The sequence below is a fragment of the Alligator mississippiensis genome, chromosome 1 (assembly GCF_030867095.1).
Source record: "Alligator mississippiensis isolate rAllMis1 chromosome 1, rAllMis1, whole genome shotgun sequence".
NCBI classification, from domain to species: domain Eukaryota; kingdom Metazoa; phylum Chordata; order Crocodylia; family Alligatoridae; genus Alligator; species Alligator mississippiensis.
Genome location: NC_081824.1, coordinates 201,821,507 through 201,848,620, shown reverse-complemented (window position 1 = coordinate 201,848,620; position 27,114 = coordinate 201,821,507). Strand labels below are relative to the sequence as shown.

At 42.4% G+C, this 27,114-nt stretch overlaps 1 protein-coding gene across 2 annotated transcripts in view; it reads left to right on the top strand.

The window, feature by feature from the left end:
• The first annotated feature begins 498 nt into the window (after nucleotides 1-498).
• The window catches only part of FSHR (follicle stimulating hormone receptor), a 202,018-nt gene continuing 175,402 nt past the window's right edge, over nucleotides 499-27,114 (top strand). Inside the window, exon 1 of one of the 2 annotated variants that reach the window (XM_059719076.1) lies at nucleotides 499-744. In XM_059719076.1, coding sequence (XP_059575059.1) covers nucleotides 593-744 — 152 coding nt within the window. In that variant the 5' untranslated portion in view covers nucleotides 499-592. The remainder of the gene's footprint in view (nucleotides 745-27,114) is intronic. The other variant, XM_006258373.4, reaches the window with a different exon arrangement.

Below are 27,114 nucleotides of genomic sequence, written 5' to 3'. Positions count from 1 at the left end.
TTGGCCTTGGGTTTCAGAGCTATATCCTTTTTAAGCTAACAATACTGTAAAAATCTACCATGCAATTTTTGTGCCTTTGTTGCAATAATAGCGAAGCACCCGCAAAGACTCTAGCATCACTCTGTAGAAAGGAAAGCATGCAAACATAAATTCTGTAGTGTTTGCAAAGAGCAATGACAAAAAGTGAAAAGGCTTCACTCCCTTCTTGTCCTCATTTCAAATTACACATGTAAAACAGGAGAAGGAGAAGAGAGAGAATATTGTTCAGTGCATATATACAACACACTCCGAGCACGCTGACCAGTTGATTAAGGTTCCTCAGTTTCTTCAAAACCACTCTCAAGATAACATTTGTCATAATAAGTCCTTGTTGCTAATATACAGCTCCTTCTTGCACCTTCCCTAAGACTCTGGTGAAGCATAGGCCATAAACTAAAACTTGCAAAAGAGTCATCCCCCTCAGAATCACATGATTCACTTCAGCTTTTAAGGCGGAAACTCAATTGAGGGAGTCATTCCAAGTCATAGTGTTGAAGTCTGTGGAGCCCTTGCTTTTAAGGAGGGAGAAGAGAGCACAGATGTAAAGATCAACATGTCTTTTATTTTTGTTTGTTGGCTGGCTTTCCTTGGTGGCTGCGCTGGATGTCAGCATCACCTATGCCATTGCTTGGACAAGATATTCATTTGTCAGGAGAGCAAGGTGATCCATGTCCCTAGGGACATTCCTAGGAACTCTACTGAACTGTAAGTAGGGAAGGGAAAATGTTGCAATTTTCACACAGCAGCTTTTTGTTGTCTTTGAAAAACAAGCTACTGCCTGGCAAGTCAACATACGATCTTGATCAGTTTTGTAGAAGACCTGGGGTTTGCCTAGGAGATGTATATCAGCTGTAGAGCACTCTGTCTCATATCCATTAAATTATCATATATCACGTCAAAAAAGCCTGTCTGTAATGAGATTCTCTATTACTCTAATCCTTTTTGTTTTGAGATCCTTGTTAAGAAAAGGTAAAGTGCATACCGCAAAGATGATGCAGAGTTTTAAATGTTTCCTTGACAGCCTGTATCTCTAAAGGAATTCATAACATAAAAGGCTAAGCTTGCTTTATAACCTGCTTTACAGTCATTGCAAATGAGTGGGACATGTAGTATGCCTCGTCTGTAGTAAGCAGCTTTGAAAACATTTTGTTTGTACAGCAGGAACTTTCCAAAGGCAAGTGTTTATTTGCCAGAGTATAACTTGCTGTTTTCATATGTAGCCATGCAGCATAAAAATTTCCCACTGAGAGTCAAAAAATAAATGATTCTCATAATTCAGTGAAACAGTGTGACAGCAGTTGATGAGAATAAAAAAAGTGAAGATACAGTGTTTGGTTTTTCAGTTAATAGCTTTATATTCCATAAAGTTTCCATTTGTTTCCTAGTGACATAGATACCACTGTACAGCAGATGTTTTCCAATTTGATGATACAAAGCTTATTAGTTCATACAAAGGCCAATATTTAACAATCCTAATGATTTTAAAGTCAATTCCTTTTATTTAACATCATAAGCACTTAAACTACTGTGAATGGAGCTGTCTGGATAAATCCATTTGCTGGGAAATTAGAGCAACGAGTTTGGACAGACCAGCCAAGAAAGAATGCCTCTGATATTTTACTCGCTGGATCTTATAAACTATATTGCATCTATGTTGCACTAAAATTACCCTTCAGTTTTCAAGCATATCGAGTTTGTTTTTAATGGAGAAAGGCAGTAGTAGAAATAAAGCCAATCAGTTGTAATGAAACTTGAGGAAAATGCCAAAACTAACCAGTGAAGAGTTTTAAATGCAAAAAATAGAGCATATTGTCTGTTTATGATTTAGGTCCTCTAAATCCTGGTATGCCATGCTGCAGGTGTATACTGCTAGTTTTGTTTAATTTTGCTTTGATTGATTGTTTCTTTGGATCACACAGTTAAGATCTGCCTTCCAGGGATTATGCAGTCAGTATATAATTATTTTAATAAAGAAATGGAGTTCTAATTCACAGAAGAGTACTTGGTAGTAAATGGGGCTTGGTTAGCATGGAATACCTCATAGCTGTTTCAAAATCTGTTTGACTCTTTAATTGATCAGCTTCTATAAATCACTGTAACAGGCTATTTAGAGAAAGCATGTATGCGATTAAAACAGTAAGGAAATATTTTCTTCTTGAAATAAGGTTTTATTTGATTGCATGAACATGAAAATTAGAAACTCTGGGCCCTGTTCTTTCAGTTGAAATCCTGGCCCCGTTGAAGTCAATAATACAACCCTCATTAATCTTAGGAAAATCAAGATGTCATCCATTGACTTCAATAGAGTCACTTTGCATATACCTCAGTATATATGAGAATAGAAGTAGAACTTCTACTCCCACTCTAGCTCATAAAGAAATGGCCAAGCCTTATACATTCTGCTCAGGCTGAGAAAACGCATTTGTGCAACCTGCTTGCTTGCTGTGTGCTGATTTATCTAACTAAAACAAGACACTGTAACATTTTACTCCAGTTAGCACTGTAAACACAAGAAGGCTGCCAGAATAAGATAGATTGTTTTCAAGTGTGTGCTTCTTTAATGGGTGTACTTGGTAGCTGTGTTGGGCTGAGACAAAAAGACATACAAAACACTAGAACTCTTGGTTCCAAAATGATACCTTTTATTAGACCAACTGGAAAATCGCAAGAAAATTGTCCTTTTCTGCAAGCTTTCAGAATCAAAGTCCCTTCGTCAGGCTCTGGGAAAAGAGTAGCTGGTACAAGATGGTAAAAAGTCCCCATAGGTAGAAAATAAACTTCATTTTTGTACAGAGGGAGCTGGAGATGGAAGGCTGTCCCTCTGAGTCCATGAGAGTGTGTGAGCTGTGCTGAGTAGGTCTTTGACGTGTTGATCAGGTAGAATTCCTTTCCTGAAGATGCCAGATGGCAGGCAGGGAAGTAAAAAAATGTCCTTGTTGTTCTGCAATGCAGTTTAAAATCTGGGTCCACTCTCATGGACCCAGAAGGACAGCCTTCCATCTCCAGCTCCCTCTATGCAAAAATGAAGTTTATTTCCTACCTATGGGGACTTTTTACCATCTTGTACCATCTACACTTTTCCCAGAGCCTGACAAAGGGACTTTGATCCCGAAAGCTTGCAGAAAAGGACACTTTTCTTGTGATTTTCCAATTGGTCTAATAAAAAGTATCACTTTGGAACCAGGACTTCTAGTTTTTTGTATGCTTCTTTAATAGTACCAAGCAGATCAAAAGACAATGGTTTTTCAGCCTGAAGAAAGGTGGCCTCAGTGTTTCCATTGTCTGTGGGCAGGAGTGGTAACTTCATACCATACCCTGAGAGGATCAAGGATTCTGGCTCATGACAGGAGCCAATGCCATGATAATACTGACTTGGTTATCTTGCTAAGACTGGGTGGGGATTGCAAGCTCTGGAGCGTTAAACATTGGCTCCCTAACTGCTAGCTGGACTTGCTCTAAACTGAGTTTGGATTTCCCCTCATCTAAGGAAATGTTGACCATCTCCACCAGTAGGAGTCAGGGGTGAGGGAGGAACACAGTTGGGGGGATGATTGGGGGATGAGGGAGGAACACAGTTGGGGGGATGATTGGTGGATGAGGGAGGAACACAGTTGCAGCCGGTGGTCCTATAAGCTAGACAAAATATTCTCTAAATCGTTTAGTGATTTTCTACAAGAACCTTTGGAGGGCAGGGAAAGTCCCAGAAGCCTGGAGAGGGGCAAACATAATGCCTATTTGTAAAGAAAAATAAAAAGGAGAATCTGTGAAATTTTATAATCCAGTCAAACTAACTTTGTCCCCTCCCCACCCCCAATTCTGCAAAATTGATTATATAGTAATGTATTCTAGGTAATTAAAGATTGCTAAGAAGGTGAAAAACAGCCAACATTCATACATGATCTCTTCTTGGCAAACCCATCTCATTTATTTTTTGGGTGACTGGTCTACTGAGTAACAGGGAAGCAGGGGACAGAACAGATCTTAACTTCACAACAACTTTGATGCTGTTATCTTCATAAGTAAAGTTGGTGCAACTCCCCTCCCATACCGTTCCACAAAGGAAAGATCACATACAATACATCCTGGTTAAAGGTGAACAGCTGTAGGGCTTCACCTGGCTTCTGGGTGGCACTGTGCCCACCCAAGATAAAATGCCTCCAGGAGCAACTTCTGCATGAGTTTCCACATACTTCTCAGGCACAAGTTGTAGCTCTCAGTGGAATCTTGTAAAATATTAATGTAGCATGATTGAGCCCCAGGGGCAGCCATGATGCCCTCTCATGACCCCGCAAGTCCTGCCTTGCTCCAACTCCCAAGTTCCCTGCCTCTTCCTTTACCTGTCATGCTTTGATGTAGATGCTGGTTCAGAAGAAGGGAGGCTGCCCCTGGGTCCCAAAGTGAGCCTTTGTCCACTGCCAGTCAGTGAGTTCCTCCCAAATCCCACTGATCCCCTTCCTGCCCTCAGGCAGTAGGTGGGGCCATCTGTACTCTGATGCATTCGTTGCCTGAAGGGCTAATTTCATAGTCTCTGACATCCCCTCCAGCCACACCTATGCCTCACAAATATTGCTGGTCATCACTTAAGTGGGGCATTTTGTCCCCAGGCCAATGCCAGGCCATCTCATGCCTCTACACCGTTGTTGGGGCCTTGGCCTTCCTGGCCCCCACCCCTTTCCCTAGTTGGCTTGATGGCTAGCCTGCCTCCTTCCACTGGGCTGAACTCAGCTGCCTGCAATTAGTCCTTCTGCTCTACCTGGAGATCTGCTTCTGGGTTGCTTGGATGCCTGCCCCAGTGCAGTCTGCTGCTCTACAGTCAGCCTCCCATAAAGTAACAGGACTCTGGCTCCCTGTTACATTGAACCATGCAGTCTTAGGAGCTTAAAGGAACAGAAATCCTTACCTCCTTATTGTCACATAAAATTGTTCAATTTAGTGTTTGAAAACACTGCACTGCTTCTGTAAGTCTTGCATTCTCCCAGAATTAAGAACTGTCTCTGCAAACTTCAGTCCATAAAAAGCCAGCAGTTCTGAAGCTGCTGATTCAGCATGCTCAGTTGGCGAGAGACAAATACTTATTATGCACAAAGGTGAACAGATTGTCTTGCTCTTCCTGTCTTCAGCTCTTTTTAAACTGTACAATATTTTCCTCCTTTGGAAAATGTGCAGACTCACAGCTTTGTACAACTGTAAGCCACCTTGTAAAAATAAGCACCTATTGTCAGGGCAGCTGATTCAAACATTTAGCTTGACATGAACTGTAAAAACCCTGTGAGGGAAGAATTGGGCCCTCACTCCAGTACCAGTATGCGTTAGACTCAATATAAAAAGGGGAATAGATTTTCAGGCCACTCATGTTGACTATTTCAAAGTTTTGCTCAGGAACCTGAAGGAGCTAGATGTTATACAAGAAAGAATGTAAGTATGATGGAGAAAAATCAGGAAGGAAGTAAACAAAAATATAGTTGTGATAGAAGATCATAGCATGGAACAGGAGGACATTGCTTCAGACAGAAGAAAGGAAATGAGATGAAAGAGAAAGTAAAGGACAAACAGGGCCAGGCAATGGAAACAGCAGAGAAAAGAGAAGTATGTGCAGGAACAGAAACTCAAGAAATAGAGACCTCCACTATCCAAAATAAAAGGACTAGGCAAGAACAGAGGAAGGTTATACAGTTCAGAAGGCCAAAAGGACTAGGGAAGAAAAACAAAAACCAAAACAAAAATAAAATAAAGTAGAAAACTGTAAGGAGATTAATTTTTTTTTAAAGAAGAAAAATCAGATGTATTTTGAGAAGATGAAGGAACAAGAGATTTACAAAAATATTTGGAAAATGGTTTATACTGGAGGAGAGGAGACCTATTTTTTTCTCTTTCCATTTTTTTTCTTTTTTTCCTTCTCAATTACTTGTTTTATTTGCAAGCTCATATTGTTCCATTTTTCCCCCTTCTAAATTCAATTAGGACAGAACCCAATTTGAAAATCCTAGTTCCATTTTTTTTTTTTTTTCAGGAATGAGGCTGTATATGAACAGTACACAACATATACCACAATGTAAAGCTATTCAGAATATTATGGTCTCTGCACTCTCTCTTCTCTAGCAACACAAATTCTCTTTCTGCCATCTGGTTCCTTCCATGTCTCTCCACATAGCCATATATTTTGGGGTGCCATGACATTTCCACACTTAATGTTGGGCAATTATAAGTACTCTGAACACATCCTTAGGAAGTATGCTTTAAGAGCCAATCCAGCTTTGTCTGGGGAATGACAACCTTGATATGTGCAGAGGTCAGCAGCCTATGGCCGGCAAGCTGGATCCAGCCTGCAAAGAGGTCAGATCCAGCCCATGCAGTCCAATCCAGGATAGGGAATCAGTCTAATGGTGCTGCACTGTACCACCTCTCCACCCTGCAGTGTTCCCCTCTGTTGCAGAGTCTGCAGCTCCACAGCATTTGAGTTTACCCTGGCTGCAGAGGGGATAGGAATCTGGCAGCCAGCCCTTCAGAGTATAAGAGGCAGAGACTTCTGGTGTACAGCCAGGTTGTAAGCTCCAGCCCATGCCTTCAAAAGGCTGCTGACCCCTGTGTTATGTGCATTCTTAAGTTTTAAGAGTGATGTCCTAAGCCGATTTAAGTTAACCATCATTTTACCATCATCAGGTCTTGGATTTCACCATCTGAGTCCCTTTCAGCTTCAAGATCACCTCCTAACACTGACTGAGATTCCCTCTGAAGCCCTGGGTTTACATACTGCTTCTATTTCTCCATGTGTAAATTGTGATAGCAATGATTTACCTGCTACACAAAGTTGTTCTATTAACTAAAACACTGGGTGTGTGAGAGGTAAGCTAAAAGGTGTGGGCAGGGACGGAGATAGCAATAAGAATCCTGTGAGATCAAATGTCAGTCACCCATGACCTAGCATGTGGTGAGGAAAAAAAAGAGGGAGGCTTGAAGCCTGAAATACTTTTGGGGTAAGATAGAAGCTGGAACCCAAGTCCCCACTCTGCTGACTATAATATGAAATCAGTCCCATTTTCTGAGGGATCACGCATTCACCAGTATTATTCAGTAACTTTCTTTCGTGATGATTTTCAACACTAAATTCTTCAACAATTTAAATTATTTCATTTACTGATCTGCTATGACTTCTCCTGATGCATTGATCTTGTGGAATTAAAACATTATATCTTAGTGTTCATTGTCTGTTCTTTTTTTTAATATTGAATTATATTATCTACATCTGTCATACCACCAAAAGTAGCCATCATACTAGAAAAGGAAGTCCTATTGCTAATCAAAATGTGAATATTGTTAGTAATGTATTTAAAGTTCTACTGTAACATTTTGGGAAAGTATCTTCATACTATTTTTCTTGTCCTTGTGATGAGGTATTTAGTAGAATTTGCAGATTCATTGGAATCTGACAGGCCACACTATAAGTGTATTTGCTATAGCCTCAAAGTTGTGAACTCTGTGCTGTAAAATGTAGACCTTAGCACCTGGAACATCCCAGCCCTGCACCTGTGCGCTAATTTCAAAAAGACACATTGAAGGCCTGTAACCGGGTTGGGTTGAATTTAGGCCCACGATGGAGCCCATTTCAGCAGCTGCAAAACTATATAGGCATCTAGGGCATGTGTAGACAAAATGGGGGCCCTAAATTGGAGCGGTGGGTTTTAAAAAACACCGCTTCAATTTAGGGCTGATTATATCCCCGGGTCATGCACACACCCTGCTGACTTACTTGCCTCTTTGGTGCAGAGGGGAGGGTGAGCTGCCAGCGGGGCAGAGCAGTCCCTGGGATGCGGGAGGTGGGGCGGGGCTGGTGCTTCCCTCTGATGCATCTGTGCCCCCCTCCAGCGGCACCTGCCCACAGGCACCCAGCTCAGGCGGTTTTGGGTGGCACTGCAGCCACAAAGGCAAGCAGCAGGTCCCCATGCAGTTCAGGCAGGTCGCCGCTTTTCTTGGGCGGAGCTGCTTTCCTGGGCTGCTGGAGCCCAGTGCTTCGCTCTGTGGCTGTAGAGGCAGCAAACTAAAACTCCTTAAAGGAGTCCCAATATTCCCTATGCAGGGGGTCGGACTCGATGATCTATTGAGGTCCCTTCTGACCCTAGCATCTAGGAATCTATGAGTTTTAGTTTGCTATGTTATTTAAGGCACATTACACTGCTGAATTTCCTACAGCAGCTGGAATTAATGTGCAATATGCCACCGAGGTGTGTAAACACCGATACCATTAAAGTAGTGCAAAAGCATTTAGCCCACTTCAAAGTGTCGTGTGCGCATGCCTCTCATTTCATCTACATACGACCCTAGATTCAGGATGCCTAGGTAGATTCCCATCGCACTGCTGTAATCCAGATCACTCTAGGGGCACATCCTAATGAATGCACGCATGCAAGGGTGCAGATTGCCTGTGGGGCAAATAGCAGTAGCATATATTTGTGTTGCTGCTACTTGTCCCTGGGCACGCCCCTAAATGTGCTCTTCAGCGCATTGCGAAATGACCTACATGGGATAGGTTTAGGTGCACCCCAGGGCAGCTGCAATGCAGAGCCAGCTGCTCAGAGCCTGGCTATCATCCACAGCATGGCTCTAGCCAGCCAGACTCCCCTTCTGGCAGCACATGCTGCCGCTGCATGTGCCACACCACTTTTTTTATCAGCAACTATTTTTGATATATGGATCTCCCAGTGTCAAAAAACCCCCCACCCTGCTGGAAATAAACGGCTCGATGAATGGGTGCACATGCACTGTGTGTGGTTTATGATACCTCAAACAGCTTTGAGGCACCACAAACTGCATGTGGATGCGTGTTGGTACGTGGCCTAGATGGTAATTAAAGTTAGCCCAAGGCTCTGATTCCTTAGCATGTCTGGCTCTGACAACATGCATTTCTGCTTATTACAAAATAGCTACAGCTACATCTTTAGCCACGGCATGGGGTGGTGGTGGTGCCACCTATCTTTTGCCCAAAAGCCTTGTGAGTAGAGCAGTTATCTAGGATGTAGGAGTCCTGGTTTATATATATGCCTGAGGTGACCCAAACTCACATCTACTATTGCCCCAGGGCTTTGGGCTAGGTTCAGGAGAGTCCTCCCCTTCCCCTCCTGTTGAAGTTGGGCTAGTAGGCAGTCAAGCGTGCAACATTCATGAGATCAAAAAACAAGGATTGTTTCTGTTTTTGAATCAATTTCTGTCTCATAAAATGCATAAATTGTCTGGTAACACAGATCACAATTCCTCCCTCCAAAGGGAGTACCTTCTTCACTGAGTCCCTTTGTTTGCTCTCCTTTCCCCACTGACCTTGCTTTGTTGGCTGCCAGTGGCCCACCTTCCCCAGGAGAGATGGAACAGAACACAACCTAGACTGGCCTGTTGGGTAGGGTCCTCTCCTAGGAAGATGTGGGTCTACTTTAATAGGCCTGAGATCTTTTTAAACAACTGAAGATCCTGTCAGTAAAGTGATATAGGTGTTACTTCAGTCAGTTGGTACAGATTGACTTTTGTGCCCCAAATACATTGTTTACCAAATACATGCTCTATTTTTCATAATGTTTATTAGTTTTGCCCTGTGAGAAGCATGTACCTTTGTGAAAATAGTCTCCTCCCCCCCTCCCCAAGACCTTGACCTTTCCAGACAAAGGCTGTAAATTATTTCACATTCTGTGCCTATGGTTTGATTAGACTGCTCTCAGTAGCAGTGAAATTTAGGTCATTAAAATTAAGCTCATATCAAGTTATAGGTCAGAGTCAAGCCTGAATTTCACACAAGGTCTGAGAATACAGGACATGATTCTTCCTAATTGCCATGCAACTACATTAGCTATAATAAGGAGCTCAATTGCCATCTTTACTCAAGCAGAACTCCCTTTGATTCCTGAGATCTGTGGATCTCAGGAAACAAAACTTCTGATTTGTTTGCTATTGCTTAATCTTTCACCCAAACATTTCTTATTCTCTTTAGAGGCTGATTCTGCAAGATAAAATTGGAAAGCTCATTTGTATTCTATCTGTGCGCGGGATATTTGTTACTACGTAGAATAAGACCTGTATGTTGTTTATTGTCATGATCCCTGTTGTGTTTTGGAGTTTGCAGCATGTCATAATTATTTTCTTTTGTAGGCTAATTATTGTACTAATATGACATGTGTGTCACATTGAAAAGCCCATGTTATGATGGGGGCAGACAAGGTTCTTTGGGTAAATCCGATATCTTTTATTAGACCAACTGAAATAGTTGGAAAATTTCTTCTTTGAAAGCTTTTGTGTACAATTACCCTTTGTTAGGCAGAGGAAGCATCCCAAGATGGTCTGTGCTCTTCCTGGATGGAGTAGTAAAGCAGCCAGAGGTCAGTATTAGGGCTGTGCAAAACAGCAGCATTCCACTTCGACATCTGTTTCGACGTTTCAACGGAACAGTGTTTCAAGTTTTGTTTCAATTCAAAAACACTGTCCCATTCCGATTCGTCGAAATGGTTTCACTGTTTTGATGCTGTTTCGACATTTTCATCAGGCTGGGGAAGCACTGCGATCGGGCTGGGGAAGGGAACTCAGCCCAACCCAGCTGAGTTCCCCTCCCCAGCCTAATTGTAGAGCTGGGGAGGGGAACTCAGCTGGTCTGCTTCAAAACTTGAAATGTTTTGAAACTTTTGAAACATTTCAACTGTCCTCATTTCGAGGCTGCTTCGAATCTCTTCATTTCATTTTGGGATTTCTGTTTTGAGCTCAAAATGAGCTCAAACAGTGTCGAAACAAAACACTGGTGAAATTTCTCACAGCCCTAGTCAGTATGTATGTGAGAAAACCAGTCAGTTAAAATGTAAATTGGGTTGGTCAATAGGTGAGAGCCGGGGGGGGGGGGGGGGTAGGGAAATGAATGTAGCTGTAGTCAGAGGATGAAGTTGGGAGAGAAGGAATGAATATAGCTGGTAAAAATTGGAGGGTATACCTGGAGAGTCAGATGTCAGGCAGATTATTATGTGTCATAAATCCAATGTCTATATTTAGTCCATGATTTTTTGTGTCCACTAGATTGATGAAGTTCATAGGCTTGTCTGTGAAAGGTGTTTTGTAAATTCCCATTGAGGATTAGAACTGAGAGATTGGAGAGAGAGTGGTTTCCTTGTGATAAATGTGCCCCCCACAGGTAATTGGGTATTCTTGTCTTTGATAGATTTTCGGTATGTGTTCATTCTGGTATTCAGTTGTTGTTTGGTTTCTCCTACATATTTTCATCAAGGCATTTGGTGCGCTAGATAAAATATATTACATTTCTGGAGGTACAGGTGTAAGATCCGGGAATACCAATGGTTCTGTGGGGTGTAGTAATAGTGGGGGTGGTGGAGATGTGTTGGCAGGTTTTACATTTCTTGTCATGACATGGTCTGGATCCATTTGGTGTGTTTTTGCCTGTAGGAAGTTTGCTTCTGGTAATGAGACTGATGAGGCTTAGTGATTGTTTAAAGGCTAGGATGGATGGTTCTGGGAAGATCTCTTAAAGAATTGGGTCTTCTTCTGGTATAGGTTGCAATTGTTTGAGGATTTTCCATATCTGTATATATGCACAGCAGCTGTCTCCTGGCCCCGTGTACATCAGGTCCCATCCCAATATGCACGGGACCTGGAGACAGCTGCTGCTGCAGCCAGCAGAACTCTCTTGGCCCTGTGCAAATCAGGTCTGGCCCCCATAACCCTCACCAGCCCCCAGGCTACCACCTGGGGAAGTCTGGTACTCCCCCTGGATGCTGCACAGGGGGCAGAGCAGGGTGAGACATATCTGTTCCCAACAGGGTGCACATGGAGACATGTTCCCAGGGAAGGCTTACTGCACAGTATTTAATGCACAGTAAGCCTGAAATACATTAAGCACATCTGTAGATGCACCCAGTGTACTCCTAACCCACTATCCTCCCCAAGTCAGGGTAGTGACTGATCACTGTCCTAGGTCTGTCAGATACCTTCACGAATTCCATGGATGACAATCTTCCAGGACAATGAGACCCTGCAGTTCCGCCAATTTGGTGCTAAAAGCAATACTGTAGCCCACATAAGTCCATGGTTTAACCGCGAAGGGTAGGACAGTGGTTTAACCGTGCTTCTAGGACAGTGTGACAAGATGAAATACAGTCTTTGAAAGAAATTTACTGGCCATACATACTGTAAAGGCCAAAGAACTACAAATCATAGAAAACCAAACAACAACAAAAAGAAATCTAGATCTTGCCCCCCACCCCATCCTGTGAATTCTAAGATTGATTAACCAACTCCTAGGGTTGGTTAACATGGGTAAACTACACTTCCCATCTTTCCTCCTTTTTCCCTAGCTTTGTCTTTTCATGTTTGGACTGGTCAGAAAAGTTCCCTCTTACTAAAATAAGCCATCCCTTTTCTGCCCATGTTCCTCAATTGGGGAAATTCCTGGCTCCTGCTCTTCATTTCTTGCTGAATCACTATTGACACTGAAGCTAGGTAGAGACATACAAAGATCCCAAGATAAAATTGATTTAAGTTGCATGGTTTTCTGTAAGCAACGTAGTTTAGATCAGCAGCAACCAGAACACACATTTTCCAGGGGAGGCAAATCTTAAACCAGGTTTCACTTTCTTTACCCGGTCTGTGTGTGCTGAACTTCTGTTCTGTTATGGGTATAGACTGGTTTCCAATCACTTATACCAGCAAAAGTGTAATGCCTGTATTCGCCATGACAGCCCTCTCTGAGGCACACCACATCCCAGCATAAGTGGAACAGTGTCTAGAATAAACTGCCTTTGTTAGGACACCACTAATTGACCAGCTGTCTTAACACAACACAGAGGTAAAGAGAGGTCACAATTTCACAAAGGCCGAGTCTGAAGTCTGAAAAAAATCACTTCCACACCATCCTGCATTTCATAGTTCTTCTGTCCTGTACCAGCTCTTGGCTGTAAGGCCTAACGATAAATGAGCACAAGAAATTTGCTTGTATAAGCAATGTAGAATGGGGTCCCTTCTCCAGCTACTGAATCTAATACTATACTTAGGCATGTAGTTCTTATGCAAGTTGTTCCCCTGAAGTCAACATACTAATGAGGTGTACAAGATCATAGCCTTCAAAGTTTACTCAACTCCGCTTTACCTTTCAGCCCGTACTGCTTTCCTTCTTCCCAGTTTCCTATTTTTTTTTTTAATAAATCTAAGATTTTTGCCATAATTCTACAGGCAGACAGCCCTGTCTGCCAAAAAAAGTATCACCTCTTTTTCCATGCAAACCATGAGATAGATGTTTTAAAATATATTTTAAAAAAATAGAAGAATACCATTATTCCAGTTAATAATTTGGGCTATCAGACAGTCATCAGGAAACTTTGGCAAAATTAGAAAAATGCTTCATGCTTTGGAAAGCAGCACATTACACTCTCTAAGGGGAAGAATTTTGTCTATCTCATTAAATAGACAACCCCCATCCAACCCCCTAAGAAATGCTCGGGAGAAATGGAAGTGAAATAGTCTGTTATTAAATCCAGATTAAAAATAACAAAATGTCAGTGGAACTCTCTGCTTAAATTCTCTGGAGATGAAGAGGGGTAGGATATTTTATATATTGGTATTAAATATGTTTTAAATGAAGATCAGAAAGCATGGGCTTTAGAATAGTAGTTTACGTTTGGAAAGGGAGGTGATAGGAAACATGTTTTGTTCAGAGCCAGATAAGAGAGCTACTGAGGTACTATGTGCCCATTCCAAAGATAGCATGAAAGTGGGGAGCCAATAAGATGAAGACAAGGCAAACTTTTTCTTTGCTTTGAAAACAAAATCCATACTGAGAGAAGCCTGAAGGGAAAGGAAAGCGAGACCTGGTATATTTTACATAGCTGGTGACCTAGAGGTTGAGGAAGATAGTGAGGATGAGGGTGGCTATATATTCACTTCTTTGTTTTTCTTATTTGATAAAAGAGACAAGGTCAGCAGGAGAGGGCATAAGAAAAAGAGATTGCTGTCTTTAAGTGAAATATTTCCAACATTAGGTATTTGAGTGAGAGAGAGAAAATATTCAAAATCCTCTTTTATTTAGTTTGAGACAAAGCCAAATGTTAGGTTCAAAATCTAACCATTTTTTTTAGCTACACTGCTTTACAGCCTATGTCTTTCTTATGGGATATTCAGAAAACAGGTATTTATTAAGACATGAGCCTGGACCTGGACACTCTCCCTCCCACAGCTCTGTCTTCTTCCCCAGCCCCTGTGCTTTGGAGGAAGTAGGATCTGGATTCTAAGTTCAAACTTCAGACTTATCTCTGATGATTCCTTCCTCCTCCCCACTTCCAATCCCCCACCTTTCTCCCAAGGCATATGCCTGAAAGAGTCCACATCAAGTGGGATGACATTCAACATGGACACCTGCATTTCACAAGTCATGACAGACACTGCAGGACTATCAATGGAATGCAAAGCCTCAGCTCCAGCTGGGGAAGAATTTCCCTTGCTGGTTTCTTTGGCTCCTTCAAATCTCCATCCTGCCTCAAGACAAGAGCATAGGACAGCGGTGCCCAAACCACAGCTGGACTCTCATTGTTTTTTGCTTATGTTTTCAGCTTGAGAGTATCCAGCCATAATCTGCTCTCATGGGGGCCACTTATCTCATAGAAAGAGTATCTCTGGAGGTACAAAGACATTGGAAAGAACAGGATCTCAGAACAAGACATCCGTAAAGACAGCAGTGCTAGAGAGTTCATCCTGAAGAGCGACGCTGTGCTTAAAGACTGAGGCAGCAGGATTCCTTTAGTAAAACAAACAAGCAAAAACACTCAAAAGAATTATGAGAAGTAATAAAACACATACAGAACATGAATGATAATGATAGCAGTCAAACAAAGCATATCCCTTACTGAAAATATCTCCTTTTGACCATTAATTTTGGATCCAAATACTGATTTAGGGCAAGACTGACTGTACTAGGAACTATGATTTCCTGCTTGGGATGTGTTACTGCTATGGTACTTGGAATAATACACTATTAATATCGTCACTATGGAATTTTTACAAAGCAAATTCTTCAGTCCGTTAAAGGATCATAGTCTACAGTCCCTGCCAAAAGAGAACTTCCAATTCCACAAACATTTCTGCTTAAACTTCTTAATCTTAATTACATAAGTAATTCCATTAAATGCAATGAAACATATGATGTGACTAACTTTACACATGTATAAATGTTTGGAGGTTCAAAACTTCATATGGTAACTAGGAGTAAGAAGGCCACTTCAGTTAAAAAAGAGTTATTACTTGTTAATCCCAAGGAATTAAATATGTTCTAAATATACTACTTATACTTAATATCAAAATTAATCATAACAAATAGGAGGGGAGATGAAATGTTCTGTTTTTAAGTCTATAACACTTTAATGGTGTCATATTTTAAGAGACTCTAAAAGGGCTTTTATGAATGTTGATCAAACAGGTCTCATAACAAACCTGATAAATAGGTAAGTATAACTATCCATTAGCTAAACTGGAATTCTTAAGACAAGTACCTTTCCCAAGTTGCACAGTGTCATAAATCTGTAACAGAGCTAGGAAGAGACTTAGGGTAGAAGCAGCTATCACATTTGTACCACAATAAGAAGTTTTATGGATGCACGAAGGCCAAGCAAACGGATATCTATGTCCCTTGTCTCACCACAAATGCCCAAACTCCGTGGGCATAACAAAGGTGGTATCAATATATGCGACTATTTAGCATCAGATATCTATTTGCTTAATGGCATGAGAGCACGGGCAGCCTGGAGCTGCTGATGCTCTGTACCTACCTCAGGCAGATATTCTGGAGGTTTGAGGGGCCTGATCATGTGCACCTTTGGGATTTTCAGCTTCCCCTCTTACAGAGACATGTCCCAGGGAAGCTTAGGGCACATCTGGGGTTCCCCTGCTTACAGAGATGCACCCCCTGGACTCCCTAGGGCTCATCTCTCTAAGTGGGGAAACCCTGACTTTCCCCACCTAGAGAGACACCTCAGAAGTTCCCTAGGGTATGCCTCTGTAAGAGGGGAAAGCTGGACACCTGCTTCTCAGGTTTGAGGGTCCCAATCCTGTAGAGGAAGAAAAACTTTACATTTAGTAGGTGGGTAGTTATGAATGTCTGCTGGTTGAGTTCCCTAAATAATGAAGTACAAAATCATAGCTTTAATATGTTGTAATAATTACTCTAGCACAGAGGTTTTCAACCTTTTTTGGTCAGTGTACCCCCAGCAGCCGGTCAACAAGGAAAACCAGAAGTGCCAGCAGTGAAACCAGAAGTGCCAGCGGCCTCTCCACTCTGCTGCTACGTATCCCTTGGGGCCTTCTAAAGTACCCCCAGGGGTATGCATACCCCCGGTTGACACCCCCGCTCTAGCATTATTTTTTTTAATGACACAATATCTTCATATTATCACCTTTTCTTTTTATCCACTTTCTTTTCTGTTCGGTTCTTTTCTTATAACAGCTACTGTTGTGTTTTTTTAGAAGAGCAACATTTCATGGCACTGTTACAGTCAGTAAATTTAAAGACAGCTGAGCCAGAGATTTTTGTAGGCATTTCAATTACAGATAACCATTACATGTGTTATGGTCAGTAGGGTTGCATATGGTGTGCTAATTTGAGGGTTTTTGCCCTTTTATAGGGAATGGTTTTCGCATGAGTTTACCTATTCTGTGTGTATAATTACCTGCTGATGTGCGTGTGCAAGTGCATGCTGGCAGATCTCCTCTTCAACAGCTTTCAGTGAATATGTGAAATGTTAGATAAAAAGGGAGATGCCCTATATTTACATAAATATAGAACATCTAATACTTTTGGGTTCCAATTAATTGTATACCACTTACTATTCACACACACATCTAACATACAGGTGTACGACTAGAATATTTGGGCCCAAATGACACTCTTAGATTTTTGAATGCTTCAAATACGTTTGGTTCCGGGGATTTGCTTTGGTATTTTGTAGAAAGAAAATGCAGTGTCAGTCCTGAGACCTACACCTTACTGAAAGATAGTTTAAAATGCTTTCACTCAGTTGTAGTGTTGATGTATTATGGAGGGGGACTATCCTGTAGCTCCAGTATTGTGGAAGCACAGCAGGTTACGCTTGCCATTCTGTTTGTCTGCCAGAAACTTGAACACGGAAAGAAATGCTTTCACACAGTGCAAAACAAGGAAGCCTCTTCTTTGTTCAAGGTTTTGAGTCTCCCCCTACCCCCCTCCCCCAGCTGCTAAGGAACGGCCTTGGTTCTAGCTATAGATTCAGCTGCTTCATGTCCTCCAAGCTGAAAGAATGCAGTAGCGGTTATCAGCAGAAATGGGGAATAAGGCAAGGGGTGCTTCAAAAGTCCATGATGAAGTCTCTTTGAAGATTTTCGACATTCCACAGAATACAAGTAACTTTTACTTTGGAAAATGCTTTTTTTATTTGTGGTGCCTAACTTGAATTTCATTAAATATGCTTATTCAAGAAACTATGAAATCACAGTTCTGGTAGAGAGATGGTTAGCCATGTTAGCCTGAAGTCAGACAAAAGGTAGGGTAGAGTAACACCATAGCCCAACTGGTTTAGAAAGGCATGGGATTTCATGGGTAACAACTTCATCAAATCATCTGACAAAGTAGTTGTTGCCTACAGAGGCTTTTGCCTCTCTGCAGCAGTTAGTCATTAAAATGCCACCTTGGTCTACATGCTGTATAATTTTGGTAGCAGACACCTGTGAATAACTTGTGTCCTCAAATTCTTTTGCTGAAAAGTACTTATTATGGGCCTGCTCTGAATCCTGTTAATTAGAGTAGGCTTTGGGTTCAGCCTAATGGGCTTAATTTTCTACATAGTATTTGGTGTTCTTGCTAAAAGATGCAGATAGGGCACCCAGACTCCAAGCTGGCCTAAACAGAGTGCAACCAAGGAAGTCTTCGCTGCCGCACAGTGGCAGCCTTAATAGCATCATGTTTACTTTTCTGGAAAAATGTCTTTAATCTTTTAATATAGCTGCATGTTGAATTTATAGCTCATACTTATTAAACTACCAGCACCCATTTCCAGGATAAAGCCATCTTGAGCATTAATCCTGACATTTGTGTTTCTTTTTTTTTTTTAAATCTCTCTCTCTCTCTCAAATTTAAATGGTAGCACATTTTCAAGCCACAATGAAAAAAATTACTTAACAAGTAAACATTTTGGCCATCCCAAATACTGTTATAATAACACCTGTTTGCTGCCAGAGAAATAGGTGTGCAAAGGCACAGTTTTAATGCTCTGGAAGGAAAAAAATGGAGAGGTATAATGAAGATTAAAAGTGAACACAAAACAAATTTTGGTAATTAAGTTATTTATTCCCCTCTTTACTCCACTATTCCCTCATATTACCAGCGTTCAATAATTCAGTGCATGTGTCCTAAACATTGGTTTGCTGAATTGCAATAACAATGGTACTTACACAATAAGACTATTAAACTGATGCTGTTGGGAGAAGAAACAATCTCTTAAACACTGCAGTCTGATAAGCAAAGCCCTAGGAAAGAAACATCCTTTAAAACTGACAGACTCTCAGAAGAATGTTCATTTGCTTAGCACAGCAAAGTATGGCTTGTTTTCTCTTGAGATAGTCGGAGACAGAGTGACCTCCTCCAGTAATATTTACAGTTCCTAGCATTTCAGTGAGGAATTTCCAGAAACAAAATGGATGTAATTGTGAAAAAAATTAAATAAAGATAAAGGTGCTGAATTGTTGAGTACTAAATCTAAACCAGTATTTTAAAGACTATAAATTAATGGCATTTAGTATATAGCAAAAGATGTAGATACTAATCTAGCCAGTACATTTTTCCTTGAGTGAGTGATGAACTACAAAATTCAGGAGTACTCTCATTCTTTGTGAGGGCCAGCTAATCAGTTGAACTGAACAACCTTTTTACCTCACAAAAAAAGACAGGAATATGAGACTATGCACTGAGATTACAAGTAGAGGAGGAAACTCTGAGACATGGTGGGGGCAGCTATGCGAGACACGTTAATGCACATTAGCCTAATTTAATGTGCATTACGGGTATGTGTCCACACATACACACCCTTAATGCACATTAAAAATGGCAAAGTTAGGCTAACAGTGCCTAAATTTGATACCTGCAAATGCATTTGCAGGTATCAAATTTAGGCACAATTAGTTAAAGCGCATTAATGCACATGTAGATGTGACCAGGTACTAACTTTCGTGCTGGGTCTCTCCAGCCACTAGGGGCACATAGCAGGGCTGCAGGGACTTCGCACTAACTTTACTACCAGGTGCACTAACATTAATCCCAAGTCCCTGCATCCATAGACACCTGGCAAAAATCTCTTAGGGAGTGTCCAGACAAGCATGTTCGTGCGGTATGTGGCGCTGCAAACACATTTATAGTGCTACATACCACACAATCTGGAGGTCTCTGCACTGCAAGGGCACTCTTCCCAAGCATGTTTTTCTCTGCAGTCCAAAAAAACTGCAGAGAAAAACTGCAAAGCAGCACATGCTCAGGCAGCATGCGTTGCTAAAAAGCGGAGCCAGGCCTCTCCTAGTTGTGCTGTGGCTGCCGGCCAGGCTCTGCCCAGCATGATTGTTGTGGCTGTAGTCCTGGGAGTAAGTAAGGCTGCTGGGATCAGCACAGTGCCACCTGGGGCACCCCTATGCCACCTGGGGCAACTTGCCACGCACCAAAGTATACATGGCACAGGCATTCCCTGGATGCTGCCACTACTTGTCCCCAGGGAACCAAATGTCCACACATATCTGGATGCACCCTTAATGTGCAATAACTTAATGCTCATTTACTCGCGTTTAAATAAACATGTAGACACACCTGTTATGTCACTTTAAGCACTTCTGAGGAAAGTTTCTGAATCTTGAAATAGTTTGTGTGTGTGTGCATGCATTCATGGTACTTCAGAAAGAAGTTTCAGGAATGCCAGTAACACAGACTTTCCTTTTTTTTCTCATGCAAAACTGGGCCAGTTAGATTTCAGGGCAAAAGTCTCATAGTTATCAGTTAGATAAGATGTACAGTACCTATTGTACAGTATGTTTGCTGATTGTGGAGACAGGGCAATAGAATGTGAGGCAAACAAACAATTTCGTTATAAACTTTGATAAGGATGATATCACAAGTTAGAAAAGATGTATCATGTCATGTTAATTAGCTAAGATCCATCCCCTCTTATTCATGTTCATATACAATATAGAATATTTATTCAGAAACCATTGAAGTAAATAGAAGGACTCTTACTGACTTCATTTGGCTTAGGTGATGACTGAGGGCTATCATTTTTACTTTATTATCATAATATTTAGTCACCAGAACTGAAAAGTGTGCTAATAAAGGTGATGAGTAGAAACAGCATTTTTCTCATAGAAATCCTGGAGAGCTGTATGTACAGGTGAAAGAAATATTAAACAAAACGAAGTTCTTATACAAATTAGACCCCTTTAATTATTCTGTCACAGCAAGTTATCGCTGTTTTAATTAAGCAAGCTTCCTAAGAATGGCAAGATGTACAGCCTCATGATTTTATTCCTGATGGAAATGTTTATTTCTATTTGAAATTTTAATATGAAATGTTGGGGGAGGCAAAAGTGTCAAATATCCTGACACCTAGTACTTTATATTATGTTTTCCTACCTCTGCCTTCAAGGTGAGCAGTCAAGATAAGCCACTGATCTGCAGCCCATCTAATTTGTTTTTTCCATCATTTTGTTAAGTTGCCTTAGAGCCAATAATCATTATAGTATAAGTGACACTGCTGGGAAAATCAATTCGTCCTGACTGAATAGAAAATAACTTATATTGCACTTGAATCATAATTGGTATTTTGTTTATTTTGTTGGAGTTTTAGCAAGAACACAACAGACCTCTCATTTCTCCTGCAGCTGAGTAAGTTGTATATCTGCTGGCAAGGACGCTGCTTGCTATAAAACATTATGAGATCTGCCTCAGATTGGATTGTAATAGAAAACACTTATGGATTTAAAGTTAATTTTCTGTCAAATGTTCAATATTATGTCCCTGAAGATTAAAAAAAAAAAAGAAGAAGAAGAAAAAAAGATGTGCAAGCTCTTGGATATTTTGAAGGAAGAATGAAAGCTATTTTATTTTGTATAGCTTTTTATACCATGGCCGTCATCGTAGTCTCTGAATTCCTTCCAGTAGTACATCTGTACTAGTACTATTGTTATATTATAAAGCTATTACCCTCCTTTCACTTTTATCTGTAATTCAGACACAACAATGAAAAAGACTCTCGTACTTTATATATGAGCACAAAGCCCACATAACTGATTCTAGGCATTCAATCAGAGTTTAACCAGAAAAATTAACAAGGACAATATCAATACCTTGGACTCTTGTTTTGACCTTAAATTGGCATGTAGCTTACCAAAAGCATCTACGGTGATACTACATGTGAATGCTAATGTGAATTTAGGGATATTGATGATTTATATATTCATCTGACTTGCAAAGGAAGTTCTGAATATCTGTAAAACCATTTAATCCTATTTCAGATATTATTTTATTCTGCATTGAATCATAGAATCATAGAAATTTAGGGGTGGAAGGAACCTCAGGAGGTCATCTAGTCTGACCCCTCCTCAAAGCAGGACCATCTCCAGCCATGGCTTTATCTACCCAGACCTTAAAAACCTCCAAGGATGGAGATTTCACAACTTCTCTGGTAACCTGTTCCAGTGCTTTACTACCCTTCTAGTGCAAAAGTTTTTCCTAATATCTAACCTAAACTTCCCTTGCTGCAACTTGAGACCATTGCTCCTTGTTCTGTCATCTGCCATCTCTGAGAACAGCCTACATTCATCCTCTTTGTAACCACCCTTCAGGGAGTTGCTGCTATCAAACCCCATCTCAGTCTTCTCTTCTGCAGACTAAATAAGCCCGGTTCCCTCAGCCTCTCCTCAGAAGTCATGTGCCCCAGCCCCCAAACCATTTTTGTTGCCCTCCACTGGACTCTCTTTGTCCACATCCTTTATGTAGCAGGGGGCTCAAAACTGAACACAGTACTCCAGACGTGGCCTCACCAGAGCTGACTGGAGGGGAACAATCATTTCCATCAGTCTGCTGGCAACACCCCTACTTATGCATCCCAGTATACTGTTAGCCTTTTTCACAACAAGAGTACACCATTGGATCATATTCCCACTGTAATCCCCAGACCCTTTTCTGCAGAGCTGCTGCTTAGCCAGTCAGTCCCCAGCCTGTACTTGTGCATGGGATTGTTCCATCCTAAATGCAGGACTTTGCACTTCTCCTTATTGAACCACATCAGTATTATTTTCATCTCTCTGAATCCTGGCCCTATCCTCCAGCTTTTCATCTACTCTCCTCATCTTGGTGTCATCTGCAAACTTACTGAGGGTGCAATCTGTCCCATTTTTTCAGATCAGGAGCAGGCAGTTATTTTGGGCGGAGTGCTACTTACCAAGTTTTGGCAAGCTGCCATGGGTAGCCTCGCTCCTTGACAGGTGCCCTGCCCCCTGATTGCCATCTTGTGACCAGAAGTCCCTCCCCCTACCCCCTGACCTGTGCCACAAGCAGTCCCTCACCTTGCCCCCGAAAGCATTCCTTTCAGCAAGAAGTTTTGCCCTCTCAGAACCAGACAAATACCAAATTATATTCTAAAAAGTGAACATCTAAAACATTTATTAATTTGATTTAAAAAAATATTTTTGTCCTGTTTTACATGTGTTTGTGTAGTGTACATAGAGGTGATTGCACAATAGCTTAAAATGAAGTCTTACTCACAATATACAAATATTGTGGGGGGTAGGTATAGGTTTGTGGGGGGCTGTGGGTGTGTGGATATGGGGTGTGGGTGGGTATGGGGTTTGTGGGGGACTGTGTGTTGAGGAGGGTGGCTGGAATGTGTGAGGGGGTGTGTGGGGGGGGTCTGCATGTATGGCAGTGTGATGGGGGGTGGGTGCATGTATATGGTGGGGTGTGCATGTGGGACTCACCCTATGAACACACAGATACACTCTGCCCCTGCCTGCACACACACACACACACACACACACACACACACACACACTGGATTTGGCCCACAGGCTGTATTTTGCCCACCCCGTCTTAGAAGGAAAAGCTTTAATTGTAAATCTCCAGTCGGAGTAAAAAACTTGATTCTTTCTGTTTATGTTTGTAATGAATTCACTGGAGTTATTTCCATTGACACCCTTGTAACTGAGATTTGAATTTGGACTTCACGTCTTCTCCTCTTACAGGGTCCTACCACTGCATTTCTGGATCCCCAGCCCTACTGATTTAGGACAGCTGAGACAATATAACACATTGTACTCTCAGGCTGTGCCCAGACCAGTATGGCTGTGCAGTACATGGCGCTGCAGACCCATGTGCAGTGCCACATACCACACAATCAGGCATTTCCTGTGCTGCTTCCTTGCAGCATGAGGGAGCTGTTTGACCGCTGGAGATCCAGGGGTCAAAAAACCTGCATAGGAAAAAGCAAGGTAGTGCACATGGAGACAGTGCATGCTGCCCAAAACCACAGCCTAGCCAGCCAGAGCCATGCTGTGGCTCCTGGCCAGGCTCCAAGCTGCAGGAGCAATGCAGCTACAGCTTCTCCAGCCCCTAGGATCTCAGGTAGGTCTGCTGGGGCCAGCAACTGTGCTCCCCTACACCCCCGGGGTAACTTACTACACTCCAAAGGTCATGTGGCACAGGAATTCCCTGGGGACAACTAGCGGTGGCACAAGGTGTCCTGCTGCTAGTTGTCCCTGGGGAACCAAACGTCCGTGATCATCTGGACATGACCTCAGTGGCAGTGGCATAAATGTGGAGTAGTGATATCAAACATAGTGAACCACCTGCAGATTTATTTTAGGTCACTATGATCAGGATATGGCCCACCACACTCTGACTTCTGCCCTGAGCCAAAGTAGAATCCCTGGTCAGGAAACCACCTAAACCTGTGCTTTAATGCACATTCAAACCAAGAGTCATCCTACCTATGAAAATAAACCAGACTTGAGCAAGTGCTTAAGTTCATTCCTGATTTAAATTCCTGTGTCAGAAGAGGAACTCTATTGTGTGGTAAACAGGTATTGGAAAGCAGGGTTGGAGATTACTGATTGATATGTTTTTCCTAAAAATGTATAAATCAGCTGAGGCTCTTGGCATTAAAGTCGTGCAAAAGTAAATATGATATTTTAAAGCAATAGCCACATTTTAAACACCAAGCAGCATTTGACACTTGGGCATCCCAGTATCAGTACTGAATTGGCTCACTGTCTGCTGGTTTCCTCACTCTGCGTGGCTTTTGTATCTTTGTGTTTTTCTAACCCAGAAGAAAAAGTTGGCAACACTCATTTGAGTCTGAAACCTAAAACAAGCAGATGCTCTTCACTGGTAGGCTTTGCTATGCAAACAGAACCATGCTGGCATCACCCTGATCAACGACCCTCACCCTCACACACATCTCCCCAGTTCTGAATTATTTTGGAATTACTAGACATCTCCTTTCCTGAGTTCAAAGAGAACCTCTTCATTTTCTTATCCCTAAACAATGACTTAGTTAAAATGTTGCTTTGAGGTAAAAAATGATTTCTTGAGGATATACAAACACAATTACACTCTGCAAAGGCCCTGAAATAATAATCCTATGTGAGAGCATTCTCAAATTCATGGAGCTAAATCCTCCTCTCAGCTGTCGGCACCTGTTTCCCACTGATTTCATTCTCTCTTGTTTCCAATGGGAGCCAGAAATTCTGTTTCTATGGGCAGAATCTGGACTGGCTCTTCCTATGTACTTGTAGAACACTTTACATAATGAGGTTCTGATATCATGTAGTGACTAGATGCTGCTGAGATCCATGTAGTAAATAATAATGCTTTGACTCTATCAAGTTCTGTTTATCCAAGCATTGCACCCTCAATTAGATTATGAGGCCATTTTCTTGTAAGTGAAAGGAGGTTTGATGACTTGCTTCCTGATATCCCTGTTTTCTCCTATTATTTTTTTAATATACATTAGGCACTGCATCTGTGTCTTTCCAGTCTTCAGCCTGTAGGTCCCAAACCCAAATTCTCTAATCTGATAATAGTTATTCGGAGTTTTTTTTGCTTGAAAGATTCCAGCTTCAGTCTGCATCTGATACATCTCATGATGAGTATCTTTCATTAGGTCACATTTTTCAAGAATAAAAACTCTTCTTAACATCACCTGCTCCTAGTGAGAATATTGCAGACAACTTACAGAATAACTTCCTCCTCCGAGATTGCTGACTCTCATTTCCTTAAAAAAAAAAGTGTCATAACCATCAACTGGGGTCAGTCATACAGAAAATAAGACTAGATTTCTTCATTTAAAAAATCCAACTACTCTTCTTAAACCAATATGTAGTCAAATACTATACTCCATTTCTAAATTGGTATTCATGAGTATTTTCCAGACAGGGAAAGATGTGGAGAATAATTCAGTTTTGCAATACCAGGTAGGTCCCTAGGAAGGATTTAGGCTGCTGATAGGAGGGCCTCTTTGCCTCTCTGCCATATTTTGGTACCACAGAAACAGCCACTAATCAGGTATTTAAATATATTTGAACTGTAGCAATCATAATATGTAGGTAAAAATATTTGTTTAGGTAAAAATATTTAGGTAAACATGTGTTTATGTTGATAGGCAAGGATTTCTTGGAGTTATATGTTTTATTGGACCAACTACATTAGGGGGATACTTTATCCTTTAGACAAGCTTTTGAATGCAGGCATTGTTCTTCAGATCTGAGGAGGGAAGCATGCATGGCCACAGCCTATGACTGAGAACAGTGTGGGTAGAGCTGTGAAATTGGGGGCGGGGGGGATGATTCCCAAGGATAGCAGGCAGATAGTCAACAGAATAAAATGGTTACTGGGAGATCAAGATCTATCAAAAGGGAAAAGGAAGAATTTCAGGAATCTGGTAGATTCGTGTAACATAAAATCCTTGGGAATATTTCTATCAAGGCCTGGTCTTTGTTAAGCATACGCTGCAGTTGTCTGATGATTCTTCTAATCCAGTGGTAGAGGTACTTAAAATGGTCATGGGGGTACACAGTACTGATATAGCCAATAATGTGGCTGATAAATGGTGTGTGTGTGCAGCACACGGGTGGCCAGGAGAGCAGCCAGGTCTGGCTGATAAGTGTATTGTGAGGGAAGGGGCATGGTGGGGGACAGTTTGAGGCCCCAGTGGTTGGAGGGGGAGTGGGGCTGAGGCAGGAGGAGTTGCCCAGCCGGGGCGGGTTGCGGGACTGAGCTGCACATGGGGTGGGGGCTCCCACCACCACACACTGCCCCAGGAGAGCATGGGGGGCATGTACCCCAGATCTGCAAGCAAGGTGAGGACAGGCTGTGGCCAGGGTAGTGCTGGGCTGTTCCCGGCAGGGGTGTTGGGCCAGGCTGTGCTCAGGGTGGGTGGCAGTGGTGGTGCTGGGAGGAGGGGTTGGGGAGCTGCAACCCCTCCCATAGCCCCCCTCCCATAGGTCCCCACAGTGGGGGAGGGAGTGGAGCTGGGGCAGGTGCTGCACAGCCAGGGCAGAGTGAGGGACAGAGTCACGAGTGGCTTGTCCAGGGGGCACAGGGAGGGGCATCGGCTCCCACCACTGCACACACCCTGGGAAAGCGGGGGTGCCCTTGGGTCTGTGCATGGGGTGAGGGTGGGTTGCAGGCCACGGCCAGCTGGGGCAGCACTGGGCTGTTCCTGGCATGGGTGTTGGGCCAACCTGTGCTGGGAGGGGGCTACGACAAATTCTGGAGTGGCTGCAGCTCCTCTTGTAGCTCCCCTCCCAGTGCTGCCGCCACATGTCTTGAGCGCAGCCTGACCCAGCCCCTCTGCTGGAATGAGCCTGGTGCTGCCCCGGCCCCATCCCGCAAAGGCAGCCTGCCCTACCACATGCGCAGATCTAGGGGCAAATGCCCTCCCTGGGAAGTGCATAGCCTCAGGAGCCACACTCCCTCCCGCACGCATGGCTCAGTCCTGCCCCCTGCCCTGGCTGGGCAGCTGCTGCCCTAGCCCTTATCCCTTCCCCAACACT